The sequence below is a fragment of the Chenopodium quinoa genome, unplaced genomic scaffold (assembly GCF_001683475.1).
Source record: "Chenopodium quinoa cultivar QQ74 unplaced genomic scaffold, ASM168347v1, whole genome shotgun sequence".
In the NCBI taxonomy this organism is placed as follows: domain Eukaryota; kingdom Viridiplantae; phylum Streptophyta; class Magnoliopsida; order Caryophyllales; family Amaranthaceae; genus Chenopodium; species Chenopodium quinoa.
The window spans coordinates 9,202,849-9,230,141 of record NW_018743252.1 but is presented as its reverse complement, the minus strand read 5'-3'; the positions used below and the strand labels follow the sequence as shown (position 1 = coordinate 9,230,141).

The following is a 27,293-nucleotide window of genomic DNA, read 5'->3' as shown; positions in this document are numbered from 1 at the left end:
TGCTTCTTTCTCAATGATATTTTTAGGCCGATATGCTCGGATTATCACATTATTCACATAATCTAATTTGATTATATTTGTGAATATATTGTGATTTATAATAATATAAAATGTAGCATTATTCGTACATCTCAATACTTTATAATACTAATTTTTTACAATACTGGTTTGCTGATAAAGTAATAATCATATAAATTAGTAATCAAATTGTTATACTACGTATATGTTGCAAGACTAACAACTAACTAACCCAAGTCTACAAGTAGTACGTTAAGTATAAAGAAAAACAGAGGAAGTATATAACTATAACCATAGAAGGGTGGATTCATTCTACGTACAAAAGACCTACATGAAGAATAACAACCAACTAACCATTAATACCATGGGCCAAATTAGGGAGGTTTGTGATTTAATTTGCGAAGGCCATTAGCTTCCCCTGTTCTCAATTTCCCTTTATTTCTGAATTAGTGGCAAAACCCTACATGTGATTTTGTTGTACACGCATGAACGCAAAAGAGGAAAGAGGATTAGTTAACCTTTTAGTGGGCTACTTGCCTACTTTACGTCACCTGATGCAGTAATGTTCTATTAGTTTCACAATAAGTTAGAAAGGCCAAATTTACTCAAAATCTCCAATGCAAGCAAGTATGTATGTCCAAAACTCGTCTAGTTATCGATTATCGAAGCTAAGGGCCTATTATGATTTACAGAGCTAAACTGAATATTTTATTAGAAAAGAAATTAGAAACTGAACTAATTGGAACTGAACTGAAATGAAAATAAGCTGAACAGAACATACCCTAAGAAGATTGATTTCTGATTGATAGATCGAGAATATATACAAAATACATCCCATACCTAGTAAGAGAATATTCTAACAAAGTAACTATATTGTTGTTCGATCTTAAGAAGTTGATAGATAGTGAATTGTGCTACATGATTGAAATCTGTCTACATTTCTACAAGAATGATGTAGGATACTAGGATAAACATATATTAGGAACAAAGATATTCCACAAAGTTGATGTTTTGACACTTTACATTAAAACGACATGCCAAATGATGCTAGCTTATTATATTATCAACGCGACATAAGGGATTTCAACTATTTTGGCCATTGGGCTGTCATTGACCAGCAAAGTTGATAACATTATTAGATCACTCGACTGTACATAATTCTAAAATACATTTCTTGTATTTTTATTGGTTTTTTTTTTTCAAAGATGGAAATGTTAGATCGGTACGGATCTTTATATATCAAAAAATCGACTTTCAGCCCTTCATAATTAATACTCTCTTTGTTCTTTTATTAAGAGTATGTATTCTATTTTGAAGTAACCGAGTAACCAACATTAATTAAGAGTCTATTTTTATTTATATGTTTTTTTTTTTTTTTTTTTTTTTACAATATTATTTTTTTTTATAATTTGTCATCTTTTTTCTTTTCTTTTTTATACTTTTGGCATCAGTTTGCAATATTTTTTCTTTCTTTCTCAATTCTCATCAATAATATCTAACTAGTTTTTCTTTCTCTCTATCTCTAATCCCACATGCATATTTGTACTCCCAAATCTTAATCATTAGTTTTGGGGAATCTATAATTTTCTAAATTTCTGTTAAAAAAATTTAGATAGACTCTTAATTTAGTCTTAAGTTAATTTGGTCTATAATACTGCCCTAGGCTCCCTACTCAAAAGTAAAATAAAAAAATCAAGGGGGAGTACATAGTTATTTGAAAAAGAATATATATATAACTTGATTGCAAAATAAGTGAGTAATATTTTTATTTATTTATTTTTTTAAGTAAAGAGAATGATCCTAACTAGAACTCTAAGATTGAAAGTAGTGAGTCACGTTTTACATGGTTATCTTATATTTGTTGCTGAATAGTCATTATTTTTTATGTTTTGCAGTTTGGTAAGCTTTGGTCCACTAATAAATACAAAGATATGGGATATAAATAATTTTTCTCTGAGAACTACACCAATGGTTGTATCTGGGGACTAGCAAATTAGCTTAGAAGTTAATTGTCTCTAATAAAATATTAATTATTTTTTAAAAAAAAATTAAAAAACTAAGACAATTAGCTTAACCATTGTTATATAAACTAGATGTAAGCCCGTGCAATGCACGGTTCTAATAAATTATTTTATTAATTTAAAATTTTGTATATTTATGAAGATCATTCACTAAATATATGGATAAAATTTCTAATATCATAAGATAATTTTTTAATTTTAACGCTAAAGTTATCTTTTGTTGTTTTATTAATTTTATGTGACGCTTGAATTTAAAATCTCAAACCTTATTCACTAATTTTGCTTATGTGATGATTGAAATTTTTAATTCATAAAATAAATGACAAATCTAGTTTTTTTTATTGATCAAAATAAGTCTTTTGTCTATGTGTTTATTTAATATACTTGTTCTGTTTAAAATGGTAGTCTCATTTATAATCTTTTAACTATTAAAAATTATGGGAAATTAATCATATGAGATTTAGTTTTATTCGTCTTAGTCTTTTGCCTAGATGAGTACATTATTAAAATCAAACTTTTATAATATTTGCTAGGGAAAGATTAAAAATATTTGCAATAAAAAAATTGCATCCATATAGATAATTATTACTTAGTTTTTTTTTTTGTTTTTTATTTTTTATTTTTTTATTTTTAAGAGTTGATAATTATGGGTTATTTAAAATAATTTAAATTTTAATTATTCTCTATTCGTTATTTTTACATATGTGTCAAAATTCTTAAATATTATTCATCACTTTTGCTTAGGTGGCAAGTAAATTTTTTAATTCTAAAATAAATTATTAATCTAATTTTTCATTGGACAAAATAATACATTTTTTTATGTGGCGCGCCAAATACTCTCGAAAAATGCCTACTTTATTTATATATATTAGATTAACTAGAAGGAAGAATAGTTTACAATCCTAGATGACATGGCAAGCTAATCTATTTGAGTTGCTCTAAAAAGATTTAACTTTCTTAATTTTCTCCCTAATTCCAAATGAGGAAAAAACGAGGAAGTAGAGAATAATATATCCCAATTTACTTTTACTGGCACATAATTTAAGTGAAAATTTAATGTTTGATTATGGAAAATTATTAATTATTATTTTACTGAAAAACTAGGCCTGAAAGAAGATATCAAGATAGTGAAATATTATTTTATTGAAAAAATAATGAGATAAGATATAGTAGAGTACTTTTTTTTTTTTTTTAATGAATGTGACTGTGAGAGAGTGAAATTTTTTGGAACAAATGTAATACACGTACAACTTATTTTTCTCCTTAATGAATGTGAGAGTTTTTATAAATTTCCAACCATGAATTCACAATCTCAACCCCACTCTCAAATCCTCAAATTCTCATTCATACATAACAAATGCCCATAAAGACATAAAGTTGGTATAATGTTTTAATTTGGAAATGGGCTCAACTACAATCAGACTGAATGTCATAATTATAGTTTGGAAGCGGAAAGATGGTTCGTAGGGTTAGAAAATGACACACACTTTGATGGATGGCCCTTAAGTAATAAAGTGATAATTACTTGAAACCTGACTTGAAAACAAAGTTATCAAGATAAAACTAAGTATATTGAATTTCTTTACCACCAATAACCAATTAAAGAAGTAACTTTTCTCATATCTTAAAATAAAAAGAATAATTACAAATATTGGTGTGGCGATTCGGCCAATCAAAGGTAAATTAACATATTGTAACTGAGGTCTGAGGGAAGCAATGGTGTCAAAATACAATGAAGGCAATAGTATCAGACTATCAGACATGAAATCCAACAGAACAATAACACAACCATATCAGGGCAAAACACAGAAGTGTATAAATTATAAAATAAACATGTAAATATTTGCTTTGACACAACAGTGATAACACCCTGGATCAGCTCTTCCAAAAACCGAAAAAAGGAAACCGAAACTCATATACAAACTCAGTCAGAGAGAAATGGATAGAGGAAGAGGATATCACAACTAAAAGTTATTCGTTAATTATTGAGTGCTTAGCCAATGAATATATTGAACAAGATACAGGACATCATAAGAGAAATGGAGGTGATGTGATATTAATGAGCACTCACGAGGAATGGATGCTGACAAACCCCACACTCAATGGTTTCAGAACCGGAGGATGGTACTTGGACCTGTGTTGAAAAGGGAAGAGGATGCAATTTAATTAGGTCAGGGCTTCAGTTAAAATTTTCTGAAAGAAAAAGATGCAAATCTTACGAACAAACCTGCAAATGAACAGTGCATGTAGGACAAGCAACTTCTCTCATTCGCTTACCAGAACTTTCTAACTTTGTACCTGCAGACATTATTCTAAGTCAGTTTTACATTTTTTATGGAGCTAACCATTCTATCCCACTTTCATTTGATAACAATCCTGAAGCAAAATATTGATCATTATTTTTCCAAGCATTCATAAGCAAGAAAAAATGATTACCTGAGGAAATTCTCAGGTTCTTTTCCATTTCCTCCTGCAATAATCATAAAACGAGAAGGAAAAAAATTACATATATTAAAAGAAAATGACACAAACTACAATTAGATGAATGCTACTTTCAACAATTTAGAAAAAATAATAATAATAATCATTTGATGTTCACATACATACCCCACCTATATAATTACATATACGTATTAAAAAAATAATCATTTGATGTTCACATATAAGTAATTCCAATCTATATAATTTTTCATCTGTTATTTGTCGAAGATTCTCCTCAAAAGTCAGAACAATTACAGTCCCCTCACAAACCCTGCCTTTGGCCTTTCAAAACTAACAAAAGAAACAAGTTTGCTAAATGTGATGTCTTTAGAATGAACCCCACCTACACACACTAAGAAACCCAACAAAATTACTTATAAAACTAATCTACACCATTCCAAAACCCAAGCAAAGAAATGCAACCACGCCATGTGTCACCCCCTATTTACAGATGACATGGCGTCGCATCCCCAGCAACACAAGTTTAGTCCTCCCTTCACATTATAAAAAATGTCTATCGAGATTTTAAGCCCACACTCTCCCAATTGAAGAAAAAGCTACATGATAAATTAAAAAATAATATAATATATTACCTGAAGCTTCTTGGCAAGGTCTTCATGACTCTGCAAAGAGACTGGTCTGCTAGCTGCTTCCTTTGCCATACTAAGCCTCTGAGTGACATGTGCCTGAATCATGAGAAGAAATTATTACAATCCTAATCCTATGGTGTAGTATGGTGAACCTTTTTATATAATCAAACCTACTACACACAGCTTACTCTCACAAAATTATCCATAAATCAATGTTCATATTGGAGTAATACACAAGTGAACTTTAGATCATATCCTAGAAATCCATGGCAGTGAGCTATGAAGACATGATGTGTTGCATTCTACCACCGCTCATACATTACATTACCTGGACTTATCTTCCACAGCAAAATGCTGGTGTCTGTCTGTAAATTTTAAGACACAAGTTTATATTGATTTAGACCAGTAACTTATTTTTTCACAAATATAAAAAAGGCAGGTTCCACCTTGAAAAGCCTAGTACATGCCAACAAGACTAAGAAACAATATTGAATGCCCAAATCACACATAGCCATGCAAAGAACTTATAATACTCAGAATTTCACAAGAAAGATCTTTTAACATTACAGAATGGTTTCCAACCACATCAACCCCACCCACCCCCCCCCCCACCCCCAAAAAAAAAAGGGGGGGTTGGGGGGGGGGGGAATAGCAAGTTCCTTTCAACCATTAACTGCAAAGTAGATCCTCAAGCAACTTACATGAACAGTAAAAGTCCAGGTGAACAAAATAAGTAACGTGATCAAAAGACATGAAAAGAAGATAAACCAAGAACAGGACAAGCAATCATTACAAATTCCTACCAAAACATAACTTGCAAGTATCAGGGAATAGTCCAAATACACCAATAAAATGCATACCATGCATCGATCACACACACGAACTGCTTGAGCATTGTCTTCCAAATTGAGGGGAGTTCTACCCTGAGTACATTTGTCACAGAATACATCTCCACAATTTCGACAGTGATGCTAGACAAGAAAACCACAAGTCAGTCAAAATCCACCATTTTATTTTCAACTAATAGGCATGCCAAGTAATAGAAGAAACCACAATCCTCAAAAATTGGTAAATAACATACCCTACGATTGAAGGCACTAAAATCTCCTCCACATCCTGTGCACTTGGATACAGCTTCATCAGGAACCTAACATAACGTGCAAATAAACAACTATAAGATAAAAGACCTCTCAAAATAAACAATAAACAAATATAGTATATATTAATACAAAAGGAATAAGGAGCCAGCAATGCTACCATTGCCTTTTGCTTTTACCATTTTACAATTTATTCATCCATTAAAAATACGTTGACCAAGCAACAACCTTACTAGCAAGTATATACCAGCATGCCACAATATCATACAGAAAAATCAGCACACATTTCAAGAGGGGGTCCGATTGCAATACAACAAAGCCTGGCCACATAAAATGGCAAGAATAAGTGACAGAATATAAGTAGACTTTAACATACATCATGCCATCATAACTACTACTCCATTATATTAATATCTACTTAGTACAAAGGAATCAATTAAATTAAATAAATATTGAAAGCACCAGTATTTTTTCATTTAAGAATAAGTATCCAAATTAAAATGCTCATAATTACTTTCTGACTGAAAGCCCTCCAGCAACAGATAAGTCATGAAAAATAAGGTGTACAGCATAATGGATAGCCATACTCTTTATCACTTCACATGTACACTACATCCCAAATAAATATAAAGAAATAAATCAATAAATCATGTATATTCAACTATTCAAGAATATCCTGCCAACCATAACTTTTTGGCTAAAGCGTCACAAAGGACATAATTTCAGCTTAAACAGCAGCAGACACACCCTTCAGCATTTAAAAATAACAGATATTACAGTGATAAGAAAGACAGGGGAAATCATTACCCAATGATCTTTCTCTTCATTGACTGGTTTTAGCTTGTTCATCCAGTCAGCAAAACCTTTCTTCTTCTCTGCAGACTGATCCAGGGCTTTGGGTGGTTCAGAAGACCTGATCCTCCCACCCATCTCCTTGAACTGCAATCGAACACAGAAATATTCAAAAACACATACACCATCCTCAAAATAATACATAAATCATCAATTCATCACACCAATGTATAATCCTAAAGAAATAATATATGAATAGGTGCAACACAGCTTTGCAGGGAATCTGAGATATACTACCATACTAAACCACTATCCCCAATTCATCTAGAAGCTACAGCCTAAGGCAGGGTTCAGTAAATTATAAATGAAACTTCTATCAGCATCATCCCTAATAGTTGATCCTTGATTGGAATAGCCGAAAGATTTGAAGTCCTTTCTCCACGAAATAAAGGCAAGCCCATTCTAGCAACAACATCTTCTATCAAATGGAAAATTCAAACCATGACATTGGATAGTTCAATAATATTTATTTTTATAACTCAGTCTCTGAGTCTCACACTAGCAAAGAAAGATGGCTGCGCTTAGAGCAAGAACAACTACTAAAGACATGGAGTATGCAGCTAACATAAACATATCAATGTGGAATGAGAAAATTAATTGTTGAGGCTGATCTTTAACACCAAAATTTCCTGACTAAACTTATCTAAAACCTGGCGTTCCTTAATCTAGCTCCAAAAAAAGTTTTCAAAACCAAGGTGTGAATGCAAAATCTAAAAACCACGGTCAATTCTTAATCAGGAGCCTTGCCTCATGACAATCGAAGTAACCAGCTACATCCTATCATCTTCATTTTCTCTCATTGTGCACGCAACCACTCAAGTCTTTGACTCTATGTTGCCACCATGTGTGTCAATGGAGTGTAAAGATGGTCAAAATTAGAAGGAAGAAAGTAATTTTCAAAATCATTTGGTCTACTATATACAATTGACACAATTAAAGAAGTACCATATACTTTTTCCCTTAAAATTTTGTATCATAGTGCAAATATTAAAATAGAATGAGCGATAATCCAGCAAGCAAAGTTGACAAGGTCAACTGGTTTAATGATTTGAAGGTTTTACAATTTCCTCTACAAGGAGGTAGCATTATACTAGCTTTTCTATTCATAAGAAACTTGCTTCTTTTAGTCAGGATTAAGCCTATTCAACAGGATGGACCCCAATTGCATCCCTGGTCTAAATGGATTATAACCAAGTCAGACCTAATCCACTATGTTAATGGGGCAAGCCCTAACCAGATCAAAACTTCATAATTTATAAGGGTGCAAAGGCTATTAATAGGTCAATCCTCCCCCTGTCAGGCTGTCACCCTTCAAGCAAACTAACAACTGACCCGAGTAATGCTCCAGATTGTTGTGTCACACATTCTCTCTAGAGAGAAAACAACTACTAATGAGCTTGAAACCATAATAAACGTTCGGATATGTTGGATGGTCCTGAGAAGTATCTCCCTGGGCAAGAAAAAAATCTCTTGGAAGGAAATCAATAAAGATCAAAAGTCAACCACCAAGCACTGACGTGCCCAAGTTCTCAAAATTTCAGGGATCAAAAGTAAGAAAGAGATAAGAGATCAATTTCAGAGATTCATAAGGTCTTAGATCTTTTTTTCCTTAAGGGTTTGAGGTGAGAGAATGGAAAGCAACTCTGAAGAGCTTTTACCATTGTATATGCCCTATATCACACAAAGTTGCACATATGATGATGGGAGCCTAGTGGTCAGCTTTCCCACCCCTTTGTACAAATTTTCAGTGGAAAACCACGAGAACACAAACTTTCATTACAATATCTTCTCATTTTCCATGTCCCCTTCCACTTCCCATGGTTAAGGATGTGCCGATGTGGGCTGACGAGTAATTTCACCTAACATAGGAAGCTTCACTTTCACATGCTCTTATCTTCGGAAAGTTACGTCTCAAAATCAAGCATAGGCACTAATAAATCTCTAAAATTTAGGATAGACTGAATTTTGCCACTTTAAAGCTACTTTCAAGTGAGTTTCAACCTTCATTTTATCTTACATGCTCATATCACTCAAACAAGGGTATGTAAAAATAAGTGAAAAGAACATAATGCTATGTTATATATGCTCACAAATACAATTTAAAAGATAATTTCAACAAGAACTTACAAACTCCTCAAAATATTAATGCATTTGTAACATAAAAGACAGATGCAAAAGTCTTTCAGTCAGGAAGTATGTTTCATGGATTTTGTGTATCCACTCCTTACATTCAAAATTATGTACAATGATGTGTCTTGACACTAGGATAAATATTTATACCTGAAGCTTGTACCCAAATCTAAGTAACATAACTTAAAAGAAGGGGGGAAGGGATGAATATACATATTGCTTAGGGAAACAAACCTGCACAGTAGCAGCTGTCACTGTGTCCAAAAGTGTATTCGTAGTATAGCTATTGGACTGCAGTCTAATACGTCTAGGCTCAATATCAACAGGAGCCTTAGACCAGAATGCAAATGTAGATGAATCATATTTCTACACATGAAAACAAAACAGACAATACAATTGAGTTCATAAACAATTACATAATAAATATGGAAATTTTGAGTTTCACTCAGCTTACATCACATCTTGTCACAGTCTCAAGTGGATATATCCTCAAAGTACGACTCGTGTTAGGATCAAGCATTCGTATCCCATCCAAGCCAACCTGAGAATGGAAGCAACAAAATCTAATATAATTACTCCATAACAAGCCAAAAGCAAGAGTCCACCACAAGTACAAGCACAAGACACAAAAATCAATCAGATGGATTTGTTATAAGGCAGGTGTGTGTGTGTGTGTGTGTGTGTGTGTGTGTGTGTGTGTGTGTGTGTGTGTGAGTGTGTGTGTGTGTGTGAGAGAGAGAGAGAGAGAGAGGTACTTTTGGTATCCACAGGCAACTTTCAAAAGATTATAAGAAACATGATGTTTACTAATATAATTATCAATTATATGCCCTACAAAATGATAAATATCATAAGAAAATACTGAAAAGGCAAACGAATAAGTTTTATCACCATCCAAAGAGGCACACATCTGTCTTCTATACACCAATTTTTCCATAGTAAATTTAACCTTTATCACCAATATTGTGCCTTGAGCTTTTTAAAACGTTGGGTAAGAGTAGGGTAAGTTACTTACAATAATGCATCAAGAATGAGTTGGGGCCTGCCTGAGGCCTGAGGGTACAAAAGGATTCAAATGAGTGCTTTTTTGTTTTTATTTTTTAATAGATTTTTTTGTGCTATGGCTGAAAAAACCTGTAATATTTGTATGCCTTGATTGAAATAATGCATCATTTGCAAGGCCAGTATTTATTCATCTCTTTTGTTTGAGAGAATTAGCCCCACCCTTATGCCATATTATAATTTCCATAGCTTAAACCTCCATTCTTGAAAGAGTATAGAGGATTAGTAAAAGGTTTAAAGACACCAATATGATGAAAGGAGAGATGGAGTGAGATGGAATAAGGTCTCAAGTTATGAGGTGAGAAATAGAGAAAAATCTTGACCACATAAGGAATGTTGAATTAAATCCCATGTCGTACAAAAACTAAATTGGAAAGTGTTACATTCTTACAAGAATAAGCATATTGTAACTGTCTAATACCCACTTAGAAAATAAAGTGTTTCACAAAGCATATAGATTTATCAGCCATATTGACAAGAATGGCAACCCATACGCCATTTAATATAGCAAGCCCTAGTTTCTCACCAACAAGATGGCAAGGCTCCAACTTTACACGCACTTCTAGAGTGCCACTTTGGAAAAATATGCACAACCCATTCTACACATCAGATTACAGTGAGAGCGCATCTTTCTGGAACTTTAACCAAGAAAAAAAAAATCAAGTAATTTGAGGGTTTTTCAAGATTTAAAATGCCAAATAATCCAAAATTCTTCTAAAGATCAACCAAAGTATCCTCTCCAAACATGATTGTTAGGGTTTGTTTGGCATTGTTTTTTGTTTTCAATTTTCTACTTTTAAAACAAAAAAACCAAAAAAAGGAAACAAGAAAAAGATGTTTTCACTTTTTTGTTGTCGGTTTTAAAAGTTATCATGATTTTATAAGTTTGATTAATTTTTGATTCATTATATGACATACTACCTCTGTTACATATTATTTCAACGATTAGATAGTTTTCCTCTCTACTTTATGTCAAATTGTTGCAAATAATATGAAACGGATGTAGTATATCATATAATTCGAAAAACAAAAAACCCAAAAAAAAAAAATAGTGATACCAAACGAACCCTAAACTTCTCACCAAGATTTTTTTATTTCCTGGACCAAGAGTACATTTCATGAGATGCAATAGAAGCTACACATAGCATTCCAGCACTACTCATTACCTCATATAGATCTCAATCAACCATCATTACTATTGTCTTACAAGCATTTTGGAAAAAACTGAAGAAAGTTTGACCATCAACAAAATTCATGTTTCCTAGTTTCCACTAGCATACATAGTTGATATTCACTGCAATAGCAGGCTATGTTGAACAAACAAAGGTCTTCCACAATTTACTTCGTAAAGCATTTAACAACAAATTCAATCAAGTAACCACAAACTAGTGAACTACTAAGGAAGCTAACATAGTTTCACTCATTCCCTGTCAATCTGTCATACCAGTCAAAATTTATAACATTCCTTTCTCTTCTAGACACTTCAATCAAACTAACAGCTCACCTTACCACCAGTCCATTGTTTCCTACAAACCACAATCAACTAAACTTAGTTCCCTAGACAACTCACTCAAAAGTCAAAACCCACTAAAAATATGAATTCAAGACCATCATCATGTTCAAAGAATTTCTAATCAGAATAACTTTTACTACTTGTATTATAATACATTGTTCTAGAATTAAGCAAGGGATGATAAATTTAAGCTCATAGAGTTTACACAGACACCAAATCCAATAAATACAACAGCAACAACATTGACATTAACAGAAAAAAATGCATAAACAACAGCAAGAAATAGCATACCATACAGAGAACATCCATGACACTCTGACCACCACTTTCAGGCAAGAGCTTGACCCTGAACTTCTGAACTCCCCCCTTAGAATCAGAATTCGACTCCGCCTTCGGCACCGCCCTAACAACCTTCAAAGAGCTAGGCTTTTCCTTCTCCTTCTTTGAGGAACCTGAAGGGAAGGTAATAGCCCTCCCATAATCATCAAACAACCCAGACCAATTAGACGATTTCGACCCGGTCCCTCGAGCACCATATGGCTCCGATTTCCCCTGATAAGCATATGCCCCATCATCCTTATAATCATACCCACCTCCCGAATTAGACCTACTTCCCCCAAAACTCCCATACCCACTTAAATTCTCATCATAATACCCTGCCCCATAATCAAATTTCGCAGTATTATCATACGATTTCTCATAATAACTAGAATTAGCGTTTAAATTAGTGGGGTTAGGGTAATTTTGAGGCGGAGGAGGAGGGGGGTTAGGGTAATTTTGAGGGGAAGCTGATTGATGAGGATCATAGGGTGGATAATACGGCGTCGTAGACGGAGGATACTGCAATTGGGCCGGCGGAGGAGGCGGAGGAGGGTAAGGCCCATATGATTCAGGCCCAACAGAAGGCGTCGGCGTCGGCGGCGGTGGAGGAGCGTAGTGGGGTTGAGGAGGAGGAGCAGTAGGATCGGAAGAATGAGGAAAAGAAGGGTAATTCTGGGAATAAGAGGAGGAGTAATCGGCGGCGGAGTAAGAGTTGGGGGCGGAGAAAGGTGGTGCAGAGGCGTAGGACGGTGGTTGAGGGGGCGGAGGAGAAGGGAGAGAGAGATCAGGGGCGGCGTAGTATTGTGATGGAGGGGGTGGTGGTTGGTGGTGTTGGTGTTGGTGTTGTGGTGGGTGAGGGTAGTAAGAAGGAGGGTTGAAATCGCCGGCTTGCTGCATTGCCGGAGATGGGGTTGATTGGGGAGTTCCGGCGGTGTTGATGAGGGAGAAAGTGGAGGAGAGAGAAAGTTTGAGAAATTGTCAGCGAGGATGACAAAGGTAAAGGTAACGAGTGTGCGTAATTTTCTACTTTTGTGTGGGTCCCTTGTTCAGGTTTATCATAGAGTTGTTAAGTTTCCAAGCAACAACCAAGGTGTTGGCAAGTTTTTTTTTTTTTTTTTTTTTTTTTTTTTGGTGGAAGATCGGCTAAAGATTTAATTATTTTTGATAAATTTTCCTAATATAAAAACAAAGCAATAAACTTTTTTTTTTATAGTTAAATCCTACCCTAGTTCGGAATCCATCACTTATTATATATAGGCATATAGATATAACATTAACTTGCTTGTGAAAGTATTCCTAATCTCCTCCCTAAAAAACTATTCAAAAAAAAAAAAAATATCTCCTCCCTAAAAAAATTACAAGAAGATGATGAACAGCTCAATCATGGAAGAGTCAGTGATGAACGGCTCAGGCTCATCAAAATCGAACGGTGGCCACCCGTCAAACGGCAACCCTGTACATCTCTCCTATCGCTATGATATACGTAATTCATCTCTTGGTTATGATATACTATCATAACCCAGTATTAAATTTTCAAATCTATTTTAATTTGCAGAAAACCCTAATTCGTTTATTTATTAAGTATTTTTTTTAATATAAATATTGAACGGCAACCCTGTAATTTACTGCTTTTCAGTTATTATTTTTTTTAAAATACAAGCAGTAATTTTTTCAAGTTTGAATTTTTAAGATAATAATAATAACAAAGTTTTACAAAAGTACATGTAGTAAAATCTGAAGTGTGGTATTTAAAAGGTACAGTAGTGGTAAAACTATAAAAGTAATTCAAATTTGGTTTTGTTTGGTGTGAGCCTGTAACAGGTGTGATTGATATTATGGAAGAGCGGTCATGCCCTACGCCTACGGATGATGATGATGATGATGACGACGCTGATGCTGATCTTGAGTTGGAGGAAGTCGAGAAACCCTTGTCGATTATACGTAGACATGAGACGGATGTAGGGTTTTTCAATATCGATGGACCAAGTGAGTCGACGAAGCTAATTCCAGTGACAATTGAAGGGTTCACATACGCAAAAGTGGACGAGAAAACACTAAGGGGGCGTTTGGTTCGCAAACAGGTATGGGGTTGGAATCAGGAATGAAACCATAGTGGTATGGGTTTGGAACTTGATTCTTAATACCATATGTTTGGTATAATCATGAAATGCAATGTTTTTATTTTATTTAAGCCTAAATGTATCGGAATGAGCCAAACCCATCTCCCCCCAAGGTTTCTAAACCCCATACCTTGGGGGTTTGAGGTATGGGTTTGAAACTCATAAAATCATAAAACAAACATAAGGTATGAGTTTAAACCATTCTAAACCCATACCTTATACCTTAATTATGTGAACCAAACACCCCCTAAGAGAATCAAAAAGCTTAGACGTCGAAAATTCGTCTACAAAGATGTTGGTGGACGAATTACCACGGCTAGAACATATGGACATTGCACCAATTGAGGATGAGCTAAATTGGAAGCCTTGCTACTGTTATAGCAACAGTTGTACAAGAACGATTGTGTCGAGGGTGATTAACAAAGGGGTTTTAGGGTTGGTTTTCTTGTCATCTACTGTCACAATTTCTCAAGTAATGGAAAGAGTTGCGGAGAAGCTTGGCCTTACGCTCAACACATTTCAACTCAAGGTTATTGATTTTACTACTAGGCCGTGTTGCTGAAGCCTCGTCACCTTTTTAGTTGTTTATGTCTAATGTCATTGTTATAATGTTATTTAGTTGGACTATCTTTATTTTAAACATTCACCAATGTTAATTGCTTTCTTTAAGTGTTATTTAATATTCGGAGTTTTTCATATTCCTTACATTATTATTCTTTATTTATGTTGTATTAACAAAACAAAAGTTAGGACGATTTGGTTATGAGCAGGCGGTTAATCTTATTGAACAATCAAGCCTTCATTCTCTCTTTGTACCACTCTATTACGAATATATTTTCCAAATATTTGATAGAGTTTATTTTGGTAAATATGTTTATCTTTGTGATTGTTTTGGTAAATATGTTTATCTTTATCATTCGAAAGGAACAGTAACTTCCCGATTTTGCCCCCCCCCCCTTTTTTTTCGAAATTGCCCTTCTGCTTTTGGCTCTTTCTTTTCCCCCCTTTTTCTGCTTGCCATTACCTTCCGTTTTCCTTTGAACTGAACCCCTTCTCACTCCATATTTCCTTTATCTCATTCTCCTCCATTGAAGGAACTTTTATGCTTTCCTCTCCATTATCGATGCAGCTCGCGAGGTAATTTGTTTTTCAATAATTTCTTGAATAGGTGCGTTAATTAGGGTAATAATGTGAGATTAATTAGGTCTAGAATTGGGTTATTTTTGCCTTGCATGCGTACAATAATCCGAATAATTTCTTTGTATTCGGTTTTGTGTGTTTTGATTTTCTCTGAAGGTTGAGGAATATGAAAAGGTTGAGGAAGAAGTAAAGGAAGAAGTAACGAATGATGAAAATGATACAATAGTGGCGGAAAAAAAGGTTCGAACTCGGGTAAAGAGGATGCGAATTTTGCGAAACAAGAACAATTCAACCTCGGACGAGTTGACTGATGGGTGACTCGGACAATGACTCGAGAAGACAGTCGAACAACTTCACAGGACCGGATCCATGGTCTCCATTCTCAATGTCTAGATTCCATCTTTCACCTTTTTGTGTGATTTTTTGTTTGGATTTATGTTTATTTAGTCCTGATTTCCTCTCTATTCGTTTCAAAAAACATTCTAATTAGTTGTTTAATCTGCATGCAAATACCTGTTTCTGGGTTTTGATTTGGAATTACGGGTTGTTGTAGGGTGAGGCGTGTATGAATGCTCAAGCAATCAAGAAATTTGTGGAGAAGAATAAAAAATCGGCGGCTAAATGTGTGAATTTAGCGTTTCAGTGTTCGATTATTCATGCCCTTTCAAATGTGAGATGCATTGATTTGGAATTACGGGTTGTTGTAGGGTGAGACGTGTATTAGTGTTCGATTACTACATGCATCAATAACCAGGAGAACATTTGCCATTGAGCCCAAGCTCTACAACGGTTTTATCAGTTGGAGGAACAGGTTAAAAGAGAAATACCTTTAAAGTTTTACCTCATCTTGTAAGTGTTTGTGAATTTTTCAGTGTGTTTTTTTAATCCTGGTGAACTGGAATTTGGTACTTAATAACTTCAGTTTTGGCTTTAATCTTGTTGGGTTGTTGGCGGATAGAAAGCCATCTCTTACAGCAATTAATATGAAGAAAGTTATTGTAAAGCTGCTCTGAGGCATCATCCTAATAAGGTTTGAGCCTTCGCATTGCTGTTTCAGTTGTCATATTTGTATTGCTTGCAATTAACATGAAATTTGCTTATACAGACTCGTCAGTTATTGCAAGAGCCGAAAGTGGAGATGATGGCCTCTGGAATTGCTTAGCTTTGTATAACCAAGGGTTTGCTTAGCTTTGTATATTTACTTACTTATTTTTCCTGTTTTCATGTACAATAAGCTTTTATTCGTTTGGGTTTGCCAACCTTTTGCTTTTGTTTTATGGGTCTTGCTTATTTTCAAAAAATATTATGTTCTCATTTGTGCTATGATATGATGAATAGAGATTAATAATTTTTTTATCGAGATTATGTTTAGTTTCCGCAATATATTTGTGAATGTTGGTTCGATTGGAAAAACTGAAAAATGTTTTTCTTATCTTTTCTTTTCCCATAATTTAACTTGTACATCTTCTTGTTTGCGCTTTCCAGCCTGGTTTCAAGGCAGTAGAGAACAGGAATGAGGTTTTGATAACTAGAAATTATATTGAAAAAGACTAGGAATACCCCTGCACAAATTCTTGCAGTATTGCTGAGAGAAAAGTGAGTTTTTGATGAACTCTTATCGTGCTGCTAGAGATGAAGGCAGGGGTGAACCTGATTTGTTAACCTGTGATCAACCTTCAAAGTTTGTGATGCGTAAATCTTAATTTCAAGTTTTATGCAGCTCTTTTCTTGACTTTATTAAGATGGTCTTATGTGAGTTCACTGGGACTATTGCTTGTTGAATGTTATTCTCAGATTCTCTTACTACACAGCCGGTACTGGAGGTGCTGGTCCAACAGTATTGTCGACAAGCTTTTTACTTCTCGGAGAAGAGGTTATTGCCTACAACTAAGGTTACTTTCTTCCATTTTGTTACCCTATTTTGTTTTACTTGGTTACTTAATTATTAGCATTCATCAAAGGTGGTTAGAACTTCTAAAATTATAAAGATTAAGAGAAATGTGGGTATATTCAGAATTTCTAAAATTATAAATGAATTGATAGTAGAGACATAAGGGTTTCTTCACTATTTCTGTAATGGTTAGAATCAATGGCCCTGTAAGTTCTCTCTCCTTTCACTCTCATCAATTCTATGAATTTATTGATTTTTTGATATATTTGGTGCTGAATTTCTCCCTTTTATAGGATCCAAAAGGTCTAAAGATGAGAAATCATGCATTTCATCAATACCAGTAAGTTCCAACCTTCAGAATGTAGAGAAATTAAATGCAAAAGTGTTATTTTGGAATGAATTTGATTTTTAAGTATTTATTATTGTAGAATTATTATCGTTATTGTCAATATATAGTATGAATTTTAGTTAGGAGATAACAATATTCAAAATTTTAGTTTATATTATATTGCTATAGTATGAATTTTTTGTTCGTATTAATCATAATGCAGCTTCTCATGAAGGAAAATTAGTCATTGTTAGGTAACCGACGATATTGTGAAGTCTTTATCACTAAACAGTTATCAGAATTTATAGCATGGTGATACATAAGATAGTTTTGCCTCACTTTAAGTAGTAGTTTTTGTTGTGTACTCTGATCATTCATTTTTTCCCATCATTATAATTTGATCATCCAGAATTCCCTTTTGACAGACTATATGAGTGATTTTATTGATATTTATAGTGAGTAATTTTATGTGATATTTGGAGCCTTATGATAATTAAATCAACTAAGAGTCATATACTGTACTAAAATCATTTAAAATGCAGATTTCTGATTGTATCAGAATTAAAGGCGTGGTTTTTATCATCAGTGACACACAGATTAGTGGGGGCAATAAATTTTAAAAGACTAAGAAAATACAGCAATTTGCATTGATCTCTAAAACATACTTGCATTGTCTTCCATTTTTTCAATCCTTCTGTGTGTATCTTGCTGTGGTTAATAGTAATGATGTGATGATGTATTGCGTCAATGATCAGTACTTGAGCTAATCAATCCTTTACTATTTGCAGTAACAATGTAGCTTGGCACAATGCTATGTCTCAAACTCAGAAGGCTTCAGGGAAAGACTGTTAGAATTGCACTAATTATTGATCTGAACAAGATTAGGGCAGCATGGAGTAACATTGATGGAAGAGAGCACATGGAGAATCTGCTTCTGTTGAAAGGTATAAAAAAATTAGTGTTAGCTCAGAATGACTACCATACACTTGCCACTTGGTTACAGGAAACTAGAAACTAGCTGACTGTCATTTGTTCACCTCTACATCTATGGTGTACCTGCAGGTTCTGTGAATCTGTGGTGTTTATAGTTGAGGGCTATCATTCACTGCCATTCAGCCCCTTACTATCCTCTTTCGAAAGATATTGTTATACAATGACAACATCATGCACACAGGGTTTTCCTTATAAATATCGAGGTTGATTGATATAGTATTATTGTTGTTTTAAAGTCTTGAATGCCACATTTTGAAAAGATATATGGTAACCTCTGTATAAATTGAGTTGTATTCTTGAATGAGCTGACATGACAATATATGAACTAACTGTTCAGTTGTACTTAACAAAGTTACGATAAGTGATTTAAACATAGTGAATTATATTGGAAGCGCTTTGAATTATACTATAGAATTGCCGTAAAAAGATAAAAAGCCTTTTAGTTAGTTAACAACATTATTTACTTAAGGAATGCAATGTTGTTATTACATGTAGTGATTTTTTTTTAACTAATACATATAGTGATTAAGAAAGACAACTGCAATTAGACTTATTAACAATTAATTTGGCCAAACTGAAGAACAGCTCTGAATGAAGCATTAAGCTAATTCAAAAAACTGGAAAAGCAGCTTATATTGATGTCTTGGTGTGTCTCACATATGGCAGGCGTTCTGTGCACAACTAGCTAAAGATTCTATCAGCTATTCATGAAGCAGCTTAACTAATTATATAGTCAGTCCTGAATTCCAAAAATTCATTTTATTCAATAATTAATTTCTTATAAATCTTGTTTTGGGTTGGGTTATCCGATTTTGTTTCAGTGGGATATGGTAAATAGGTTGTATCTTGAATTATTTGGTTAGAGTTGTTTGAAGTATAGCTTTACAGTTTCATTTACTGTGTTCAATGGATAAAATTTATTCAAAGGTCTTATGGCAGTATGCTGTGTCTCAGTTGCATCCAGGCGCTCTTTATCTTTTAGGTGGTGCGCACCTATCAGGGGACTGTGTGAGGCAAGACATGGGCTCTGCTATGTGGTGTTTTCACAGAGCAACAGAGAAGGTAAGTGAAGCTGATTTTGATGCTCATATCTATTTGGAAGTGGAAATATGGTGCTTAGAGAACTAGAGTTGCTGCAGTAAGTATATTAGTAAATATGCCAAGTCATATCAGAGAAATTTATTGAGTTTAATTGAGAAGTTAGTGGTAAGCATCTGTGTTGGTAGCAGTTTCTTATGCAAATATTTTTAGATGTCTGTAATTGTTTCAGTTTTTAAGTTAAAAGATGGTTTTGCTTTTGAACTGTTCATTCCTGCTAACAGTCAAAGTTGATCTCATAGGAGCTTCCTTAATGTTTCTGCGTGCTTCAATAATGGAGAGGAAAGCATAAAAGTTCCTTCAATGGAGGAGAATGAGATAAAGGAAAGATGGAGTGAGAAGTTTCGGTTCAAAGGAAAGAGAAAGGTAATGGCAAGCAGAAAAGGGGGAAAAAGAAAGAGTCGACACGTGCTACAGCGACCAATAACCATACCATCCATAACCTTTGTTTTTGATGGCATGGACTTGACATTGGACCAAGACAACTTCCTACTCCGTAGTACTTCCACCAGCATCGCATGCCTCGCAATGGCGGCTGCCCCGAAAAACCCCAACTCTGCCCTCAATATCATTGCCAACATGCAGCAACAGAACCACAGGGTTGTCTATGATGTCCCTAACAAAAGGATTGACATTTCTCGTGAAACTTGTAGTTAGAATTTTTAATTTTTTGTTAAGGATGTTGGGAGTGTTAAGTTAAAGCTTGTTCATTCCCTGAGATAAAACATAATGTATTAGTATAAGTGATGTTATAAATTATGTCTTGAAGTAATCCTTTTTTAACTAAGATAGTCCATTATTTGAAAAGTGGCAATTTCGTTAATTAATAAAGGGATAGTTTACAAAATAGTACTGAAACAATCAGAGGAATGCAAAAGAAAATGAAGGGGATTTGTTTTATCACTACTTTTGTGTTTGATCTTGTCACGGGTTCTTGTTCATCTGTGTGAATTAAGCAGACGATAATAATATGTGCCTCTGCTATAATTTATCATTGTTTAAACGCGTTAGCAAGGTTAATCGTTTCATAAAGGAAACATTTTTCTAAAAATCATCATACTGTAAATTTGCTAAGCATTGATGAAAAAAGCCTTTTTTTTCACTCTGATCATGTATTTTGATCTTTGTGTACAAGCAAAATGATTTTTAAAGTAGTAAATTAGTATTTAAAGAGTATCGCTGAGTCAATAGACAAAGTATCAAAGACGTCGTCGGCTAATGATTTTGATTTTAAGAATTCGTTATGTTAATATTCTTAAGTGAAGAATTTATTGTAACATATTTGCTAATAACACTAATTAATTACACGAAATAGTACATTATTGAGCTACCTTTAACAAATTGGGTATGGAATATGGATCCATATGATGAAAATGCATTTGATCTTGGCTTTGTTTTTAGTTTAGAATATAGATCCACATGTGAAAATGCATCTTGGGTTTAATTTTGCATTATCGCATGTTTTAATTTTAGTACATCAATTTAGGGGTCTTCTTTGGCCGAATATTGAAATATTTGTTATATTTACTATAGTTATAATTGTATTTATGTGATAATCGGGTTACTTAAGAAAATCGGGTCAATTTGCTTTGGAGGGAGAAACCAATTAAGAAAAATAACATAAAAAGATCAAAACAATTAGCTTAGAAGAGAGAGAGAGAGAACCACTTAAGAACATCAAGGCAATTAGAATTAAAAAAACAATTGGCTTAGGAAAATGTTTCCTAACATAGTAACATGAGAATGTGTATGTGTGTGTGAGAGAGAAAGATATTACTTAAGAAAATCAAAAGAATTAACCACTTAAGAGAGAAAGAAAGTGAAAGAGAGAGATCACATACAAATGATCACTTGAGAGAGAGAGAGAGACTACTTAGTAAAGATCATTGGAGAGAGACTACTTTAAAAAGACTACCTAACAAAAAAAAAGGAGACTACTTAAGTATATCAGTTAATAAATTAAGAGAAATTAGCTTTGAAAAAAGAGTTACGGAAATATTAGAAAGTAAGAGAGACCACTTGATTAAGATCACTTTAGAATTAAAAACGCTTTAAAATAAAGGAAATTGCTCAAGAAAAGAGATCACTTGTAAAAAGTCACTTAAGAAAATCAAGAGACCACCTAAGAAAAGTCACTTAAGAAGAAAAACCACTTAAGAAAATCAAGAGACCACTTAACAAAATCTGGGCAATTAGCTTATAAGATAAATTAAGGCAATTAGCTTAGGAAATGAAGAGAAAGAAAGAGTGAATGGGAGAGACTGCTTAAGAAAGATCGCATAAGAAAATTAGGGCAATTAGCTTAGAAGAGCACAATTATCTTAAGTAAAAGGCTTACTAAAATGTGAGAGAGAAAGAGAGATAACACAATAAAGATCACTTAAGAAAATTATAGCAACTATCTTAATAAAATAATTAAAGAAAAAGACTGAGAGGTCACTTAAGAAAAATCACTTATTAATATAGGATCAATTGGCTTTTGAGAGATGAGAGACCAATTAAGAAAGATCACATACAAAAAAAAAAAGGGGGCAATTAGCTTGAAATAGAGAGGTAAATATCAATTAAGAAAATCAGAACAATAACCTTAGGAAAAAACAATTATCTTAGTAAAAGGCTTACGCTGAAATGCGAGAGAGAGGGGGAAGAGAGATAGAGAGACTACTAAGAAAGTCAGGGCAATCAGCTTAGAAAATCGCAATTAACTTAGGGGGAGAGAGAGAGCACTAATTAGCTTAGCTTAGCTAGGAAAAATCACTAGAGAGAGATAGATAGAGAGAGAGAGAAAGAGAGAGCACTAATTAGTTTAGCTAACTACATTTTCTTAAGCTAAGTTATTTTTAAGAGAGGTAGAGGTAGAGGTAGAGAGAGAGAGAGAGAGAGAGAGAGAGAGAGAGAGAGAGAGAGAGAGAGAGAGAGAGAGAGAGAGAGAGAGAGAGAGAGAGCACACTTAGAAAATATAATTTGAGAGAAATCAATTAAGAAAGATCATTTAATAAAAATAGCGATACCACTTAAGAAATATCACTTAGAAAATATAAGAGAAATTAGCTGAGCAAAAAGAGTCACTATATCCTAGAGAGAGAGAGAGAGAGAGAGAGAGAGAGAGAGAGAGAGAGAGAGAGAGAGAGAGAGAGAGAGAGAGAGAGAGAGAGAGAGAGAGAGAGAGAGAGAGAGAGAGAGAGAGAGAGAGAGAGAGAGATACCACTTGATAAAGATCACTTAAGAAGAAAGACTATTAAAGAAGAAAGAAAGATCACCTAGAAAGATAAATTAAGAAAAAGAACAATTAAGGAAAACACTTGATAAAAAAGGTAACTTAAGAAAAGAAAAATCCCCTAAGAAAAGCAAGAGACCACTTAAGAAAAATAACTTTAGAAGATCAAGGCAATGAGGGCAATTAGCTTAAAATAGGGAGAAAGTGAGGAAGAGTGATAAGTCTATTTTATATATATTTTTATTCCCTGTCTCATAGTCATATTTGTGCTTATTTGAGTTCTACGGAGCTATTTTTATTACTAATATACGTTTTCTAGTGTTTTTGTAGAGTTGGTATTATTTTGTAGGAATTTGCATAATTATGACAATTTCAGAGCTTATTGAACCACTACAAATATATTAGAGACGGAGCAATTTTATGACCGTATATTTTAAGCCCAAGGCCGAGTTAGAGAAATTTAATTCGGTAATTAAGGACTTGATACGAAAGAAGACCCTAGATTTTATAAGTTATTATATCACGACGGACCAAACAAGTGAATGAATTTGGTCTAATGAACTCTAAAAGACCAAGTCCAAGAACAAAAGGGAGGTAGAGCTTTGAAGCCCAGCTCGCTGCCAGAAAGACGGGTCCGATCAGGCAAGGCCTGGCCCGCTCAGGCGGATTTCAGCGCATGTTACTTCAGCTATTGGGCTTCGTTGTTTAGGCTTCATTGTTTTGCTCTAAGTTCCCGCAGCTTTGGCTTTAAGTGGGAATTAGAAGAAGTTGACTTGTATTAAACTCCTATTTCTTTTCTTATTTAAGGGGGAGGAGTAGTAGTTTTACGGGGGAGATTTTCTTTAGTTAGCTTTTAATTACTAGTTTCTCTTAGTTTAGGGTTCGTTTGGCATCGCTATGGTTTTCTTTTTTTTGGTTTTTTGTTTTTTAAAAGTGTATTATATATGTCACATAATGACTCAAAAAATATATGGACTTATTATAATCATGATAATTTTGAAAACTGACAACAGAAAAGTGGAAACACCTTTTTCTTGTTTCCTATTTTTGGTTTTTGGTTTTCAAAAAAACAGAAAACTGAAAACCAAAAATGATGCCAAACAAGCCCTTAGTTTTAAGTTTTCATTAGTTTAGTTTTAGTTTTATTAATTAGTTTTTTGAGTTTTACTTAGTTTTCTTTTCTCTTTCCCTCTCCAACTTTTCCCTCTCTCTCCTCTTAATTAAACTCTTAGTATTACTTTTTCTCTTATTTCTCTCTCTAAACTCTTAATTTATGCAATTTTATATTTCTTTCTTTTGGTACTATTTCTTCTCTCCTTTATTACTTATTTTCTTTGCTTTGATCCTTATCATGTCTCCTTTAATTGCTTTGTTTAGTTTATATTTAATTATGTGTGAGTAGTTTTCTTTCTAGGGTTTATGGGGATCCATAAATAATATGAAGGGGTAATTTATTGTTGTTGATTGTCAATTCTAGATTAATTTCCTATTGATTGATTTAATGCTCTGTAACTAGATTAGGCCTGATCTTTTATGCATGAGTTTGACAATATTGATCCGAGATTCGAGAGATGAGAATTGATGTTTAGTTCTAGTTTCAATAGGCAGGTTAATTTATAAATGGTTAAGTCGAGAACCGAGAGATGAGATTTAATACCGGTAAATTAATTGTGTGATTGTAATACGTAGCGAAAGCCCTTTATGATCTGATTAATTTATGCATTCATGATTGATTATTATGTTTTACCCTGGAATATTATTTATTGGTGAACCTATGCCCTAGGTCTTTTATTCATTGATTTTCTTCCTATTTTTATTCTTTCCCACTTTTACTCTTAGTAGTTTAGTTATCCTTCGGTTACAATATTTTGGTTACTTAATAATTCAGATTATAACAACTAATTAGGAATAGAAAGACTTGTTTCCCTGTGGATTCGACCCTACTTCCCTATCTATTTTAGTTAGTGGTTTTAGGAATTACTTTTGATTAGGTGATACGACTTTAGCCTGTCAAAGAGACCACTTAAGAATGAAAGATCACATTAAGAAAAAAGTTCATTTAAGAAAATCAGGGAAATTATCTTAGGAAGCGGGGAGAGAGAGAGAGAGATAGACCACTTACCAATTATCACTTAAGAGAAAGAGAGACCACTTACGAAAGATCATTTGAGAGAGAGAGAGAGAGAGAGAGAGAGAGAGAGAGAGAGAGAGAGAGAGAGAGAGAGAGAGATCACTTAGAAAAGATCACTTAACAGTAAGAGAAAGGCCTAATAAATATCACATCTAAAAACCAGAGAAATTAGCTTAAGAACTTAACACTTTGTTTAAATTGAAGGAAATGGAGGGAAAAGAAGAAAATGGGAAATGAAGGGATGGATCATCATTCATTTGGATAACAAATGAGGTAGGAAGGGAATTATAGGAGAAATAAATGGAGAAATTAATTTATAAAAAATTTATCTCTCCAACAATAGAGAGATTTGGAAGGTAACACATCATTCTTCCCTCCCCTTCTCTTCCTTTCCCATCCTTTCCTCTCTTTCTCCTTTTTATCCTTCTCTTTTTTATATCTAAACACACTATAAGGGAGAAAGAGAAAGAAAAAAAGAGGCCTCTTAAGAAAGATCATTTGAGAGAGACCACTTAATAAAAATCACTTGACAAAAAGAGAGAGACTAATTAAGAAAGATCACTTAAGAAAATAAGATTAAGTAGCTTAGGAAAAAGAGTTACTTAATTCTAGAGAGAGAGACCACTTAAAAAAGATTACTAAAGAATAAAGATCACTTAGGAAAACAAAATTCACATAAGAAATTCGAGTGACCACTTAAGAAAGATCACTTTAAAAAATTTCGGGCAATCATGACAATTATCTTAAGAAAGAGAGATAGAGGGGGAAGTGTGTGTGTGTGTGTGTGAGAGAGAGAGAGATAGATAGATCACTTAAGAAGAAAGACCACTCAAGAAGAAAAAAATATCACTTAAAAAAGGTAAATTAAGAACAAATATCACTTAAAAAAGATTGCTTAAGAAGAAAGGTCACTTAAGCAAAGAAAAGATCTCTTAAGAAAATCAAGATAAATCTGGTTAAAAAAAGGCAATTATTTTGGAATAGGGAGAGAGTGAGAAAAGGACAACTTAAGAAGATAGATCTATCTCTTTAAGAAAATCCAGAAACCACTTAAGAAAATCAGGGCAATTAGCTTAAGGGAAGGAGAGAGAGAGAGAGAGATAGACCACTTAGCAAAGATCAGTTAAGAAAACCAGGGCAATTAGTTGAGGAGAGAGAAATACCACTTAAAAAACATTGAGGCATTAGCTTAGAAGAGATAGAGAGAGACAGAGATACCAATTATGAAAGATCACTAAAGAGAATCAGGGCTATTAGTTTAGGAAATAGGCTTACCAAAATACATGCGAGGGAGAGATAGAGACTATTATAAAAAGATTACTTAAGAAATCAAGGCAATTAGCTTATGAGAAGATAGAGAGAGAGAGAAAGAGAGAGAAAGAGAAAGAGAGAGAGAGATCGCTTATAATAAAATCAAGTCAATTACTATAGGGGGGGGGGGAGAGAGAGAGAGAGAGAGACCACTTAAGAAAAAAAACAGGGCAATCGAGTTAGAAATACACAATTAACTTAGGAAAAGGTTTACTAAAATACTTTTAAAAAAACACAAATATCTTAGAATAAGGGCAAGCTAACGTACATGAATTAACTTTATAATATCAACAAAACCATAAAAATTAAACAATTTGGATATAATTATAATATTAGCAAAACCCAAAATAATACTTTTAATACTATTTTTTAAAAAGTATAATAGTGAAGGAAATATTGAGTCTTTTTAGGAGAGAGATCACCACTTAAGAAAGATAACTTAATAAAATCAAGGAAATTAGCTTAGAAGAGAAAGAGATATACCACTTAAGAAAAATCACTTAAAAAATCGGGTAACAAAATAGATCGTAAAAGAGAGAGGAGATGGAAAATATAATATTTTTATGACCACTTAACAAAAATAGTTACTTTATTTGCTAGGAAAAAGGGATAAGAGTAATTAATTTTTTTTTTTAATGTTTGTACAACCAAAGGGAGTAATAGAGGCGTCAGGATAAAAGAGAGACAGGGATAAAGTGTAACCTATAATATTCAAAGACTTTTATAGGGTGGCACAAGGATAAGAAGGATTAGAAATTTTCGAAGCTCTATAAAATTTTCAAAGCCTTTTAGAAGATGGATCAAGAACAAGTTATTTAATTAGTAGCACATTTGACATAAAATTCAACATTACAGTAGAATCGTGTTAGATTCATGAGTAACTACTTTTTTTTTTTTAATACAACTATAGGGAGTGATAGAAGAGACGGGAGAAAAGAGAGGGAGTGTAGACTCCCATTTGTGTCTCCCCAAAACCAAA

General features: G+C 33.6%; 1 protein-coding gene and 1 long non-coding RNA gene across 8 annotated transcripts; one reads left to right on the top strand and one right to left on the bottom strand.

Annotated features, from left to right (window-relative positions):
• Positions 1-3,801: 3,801 nt before the first annotated feature.
• Positions 3,802-13,422, bottom strand: LOC110735187 (protein FREE1-like). Its single transcript, XM_021915358.1, has 10 exons — positions 12,056-13,422; positions 9,644-9,730; positions 9,424-9,555; positions 7,015-7,146; positions 6,192-6,257; positions 5,971-6,081; positions 5,114-5,206; positions 4,476-4,509; positions 4,267-4,337; positions 3,802-4,173 (listed from the first exon to the last, which is right to left on the bottom strand). The coding sequence occupies exons 1-10, from the start codon at positions 12,980-12,982 to the stop codon at positions 4,096-4,098; spliced, it is 1,731 nt and encodes a 576-aa protein (XP_021771050.1). The 5' UTR covers positions 12,983-13,422; the 3' UTR covers positions 3,802-4,095.
• A 1,684-nt stretch (positions 13,423-15,106) lies between these two features.
• On the top strand, positions 15,107-20,427 carry LOC110735186. Of its 7 annotated transcripts, none has more exons than XR_002514024.1 (10): positions 15,107-15,342; positions 15,502-15,732; positions 15,899-16,194; positions 16,304-16,375; positions 16,451-17,237; positions 17,530-17,576; positions 18,353-18,508; positions 18,627-18,760; positions 19,512-19,619; positions 19,898-20,427. It is a non-coding gene; the product is annotated as an uncharacterized LOC110735186 (long non-coding RNA). The 7 variants fall into 7 exon arrangements; XR_002514028.1 differs by lacking the exon at positions 18,627-18,760 and having other exon boundaries at positions 15,170-15,342; positions 15,502-15,717; positions 15,899-15,968; positions 16,053-16,194; XR_002514025.1 differs by lacking the exon at positions 18,627-18,760 and having other exon boundaries at positions 15,170-15,342; positions 16,451-17,026; positions 17,140-17,237.
• Positions 20,428-27,293: the final 6,866 nt, after the last annotated feature.

Coding starts and splice junctions, on each gene's coding strand:
- LOC110735187 (XM_021915358.1), bottom strand. CDS start 12,982: ATGCAGCAAGCCGGCGATTTCAACCCTCCTTCTTACTACCCTCACCCA. Junction 9,731..12,055: donor TCATGGATGTTCTCTGTATG/GTATGCTATTTC, acceptor TTCCATTCTCAG/GTTGGCTTGGATGGGATACG. Junction 6,258..7,014: donor ATGAAGAGAAAGATCATTGG/GTAATGATTTCC, acceptor ACGTTATGTTAG/GTTCCTGATGAAGCTGTATC.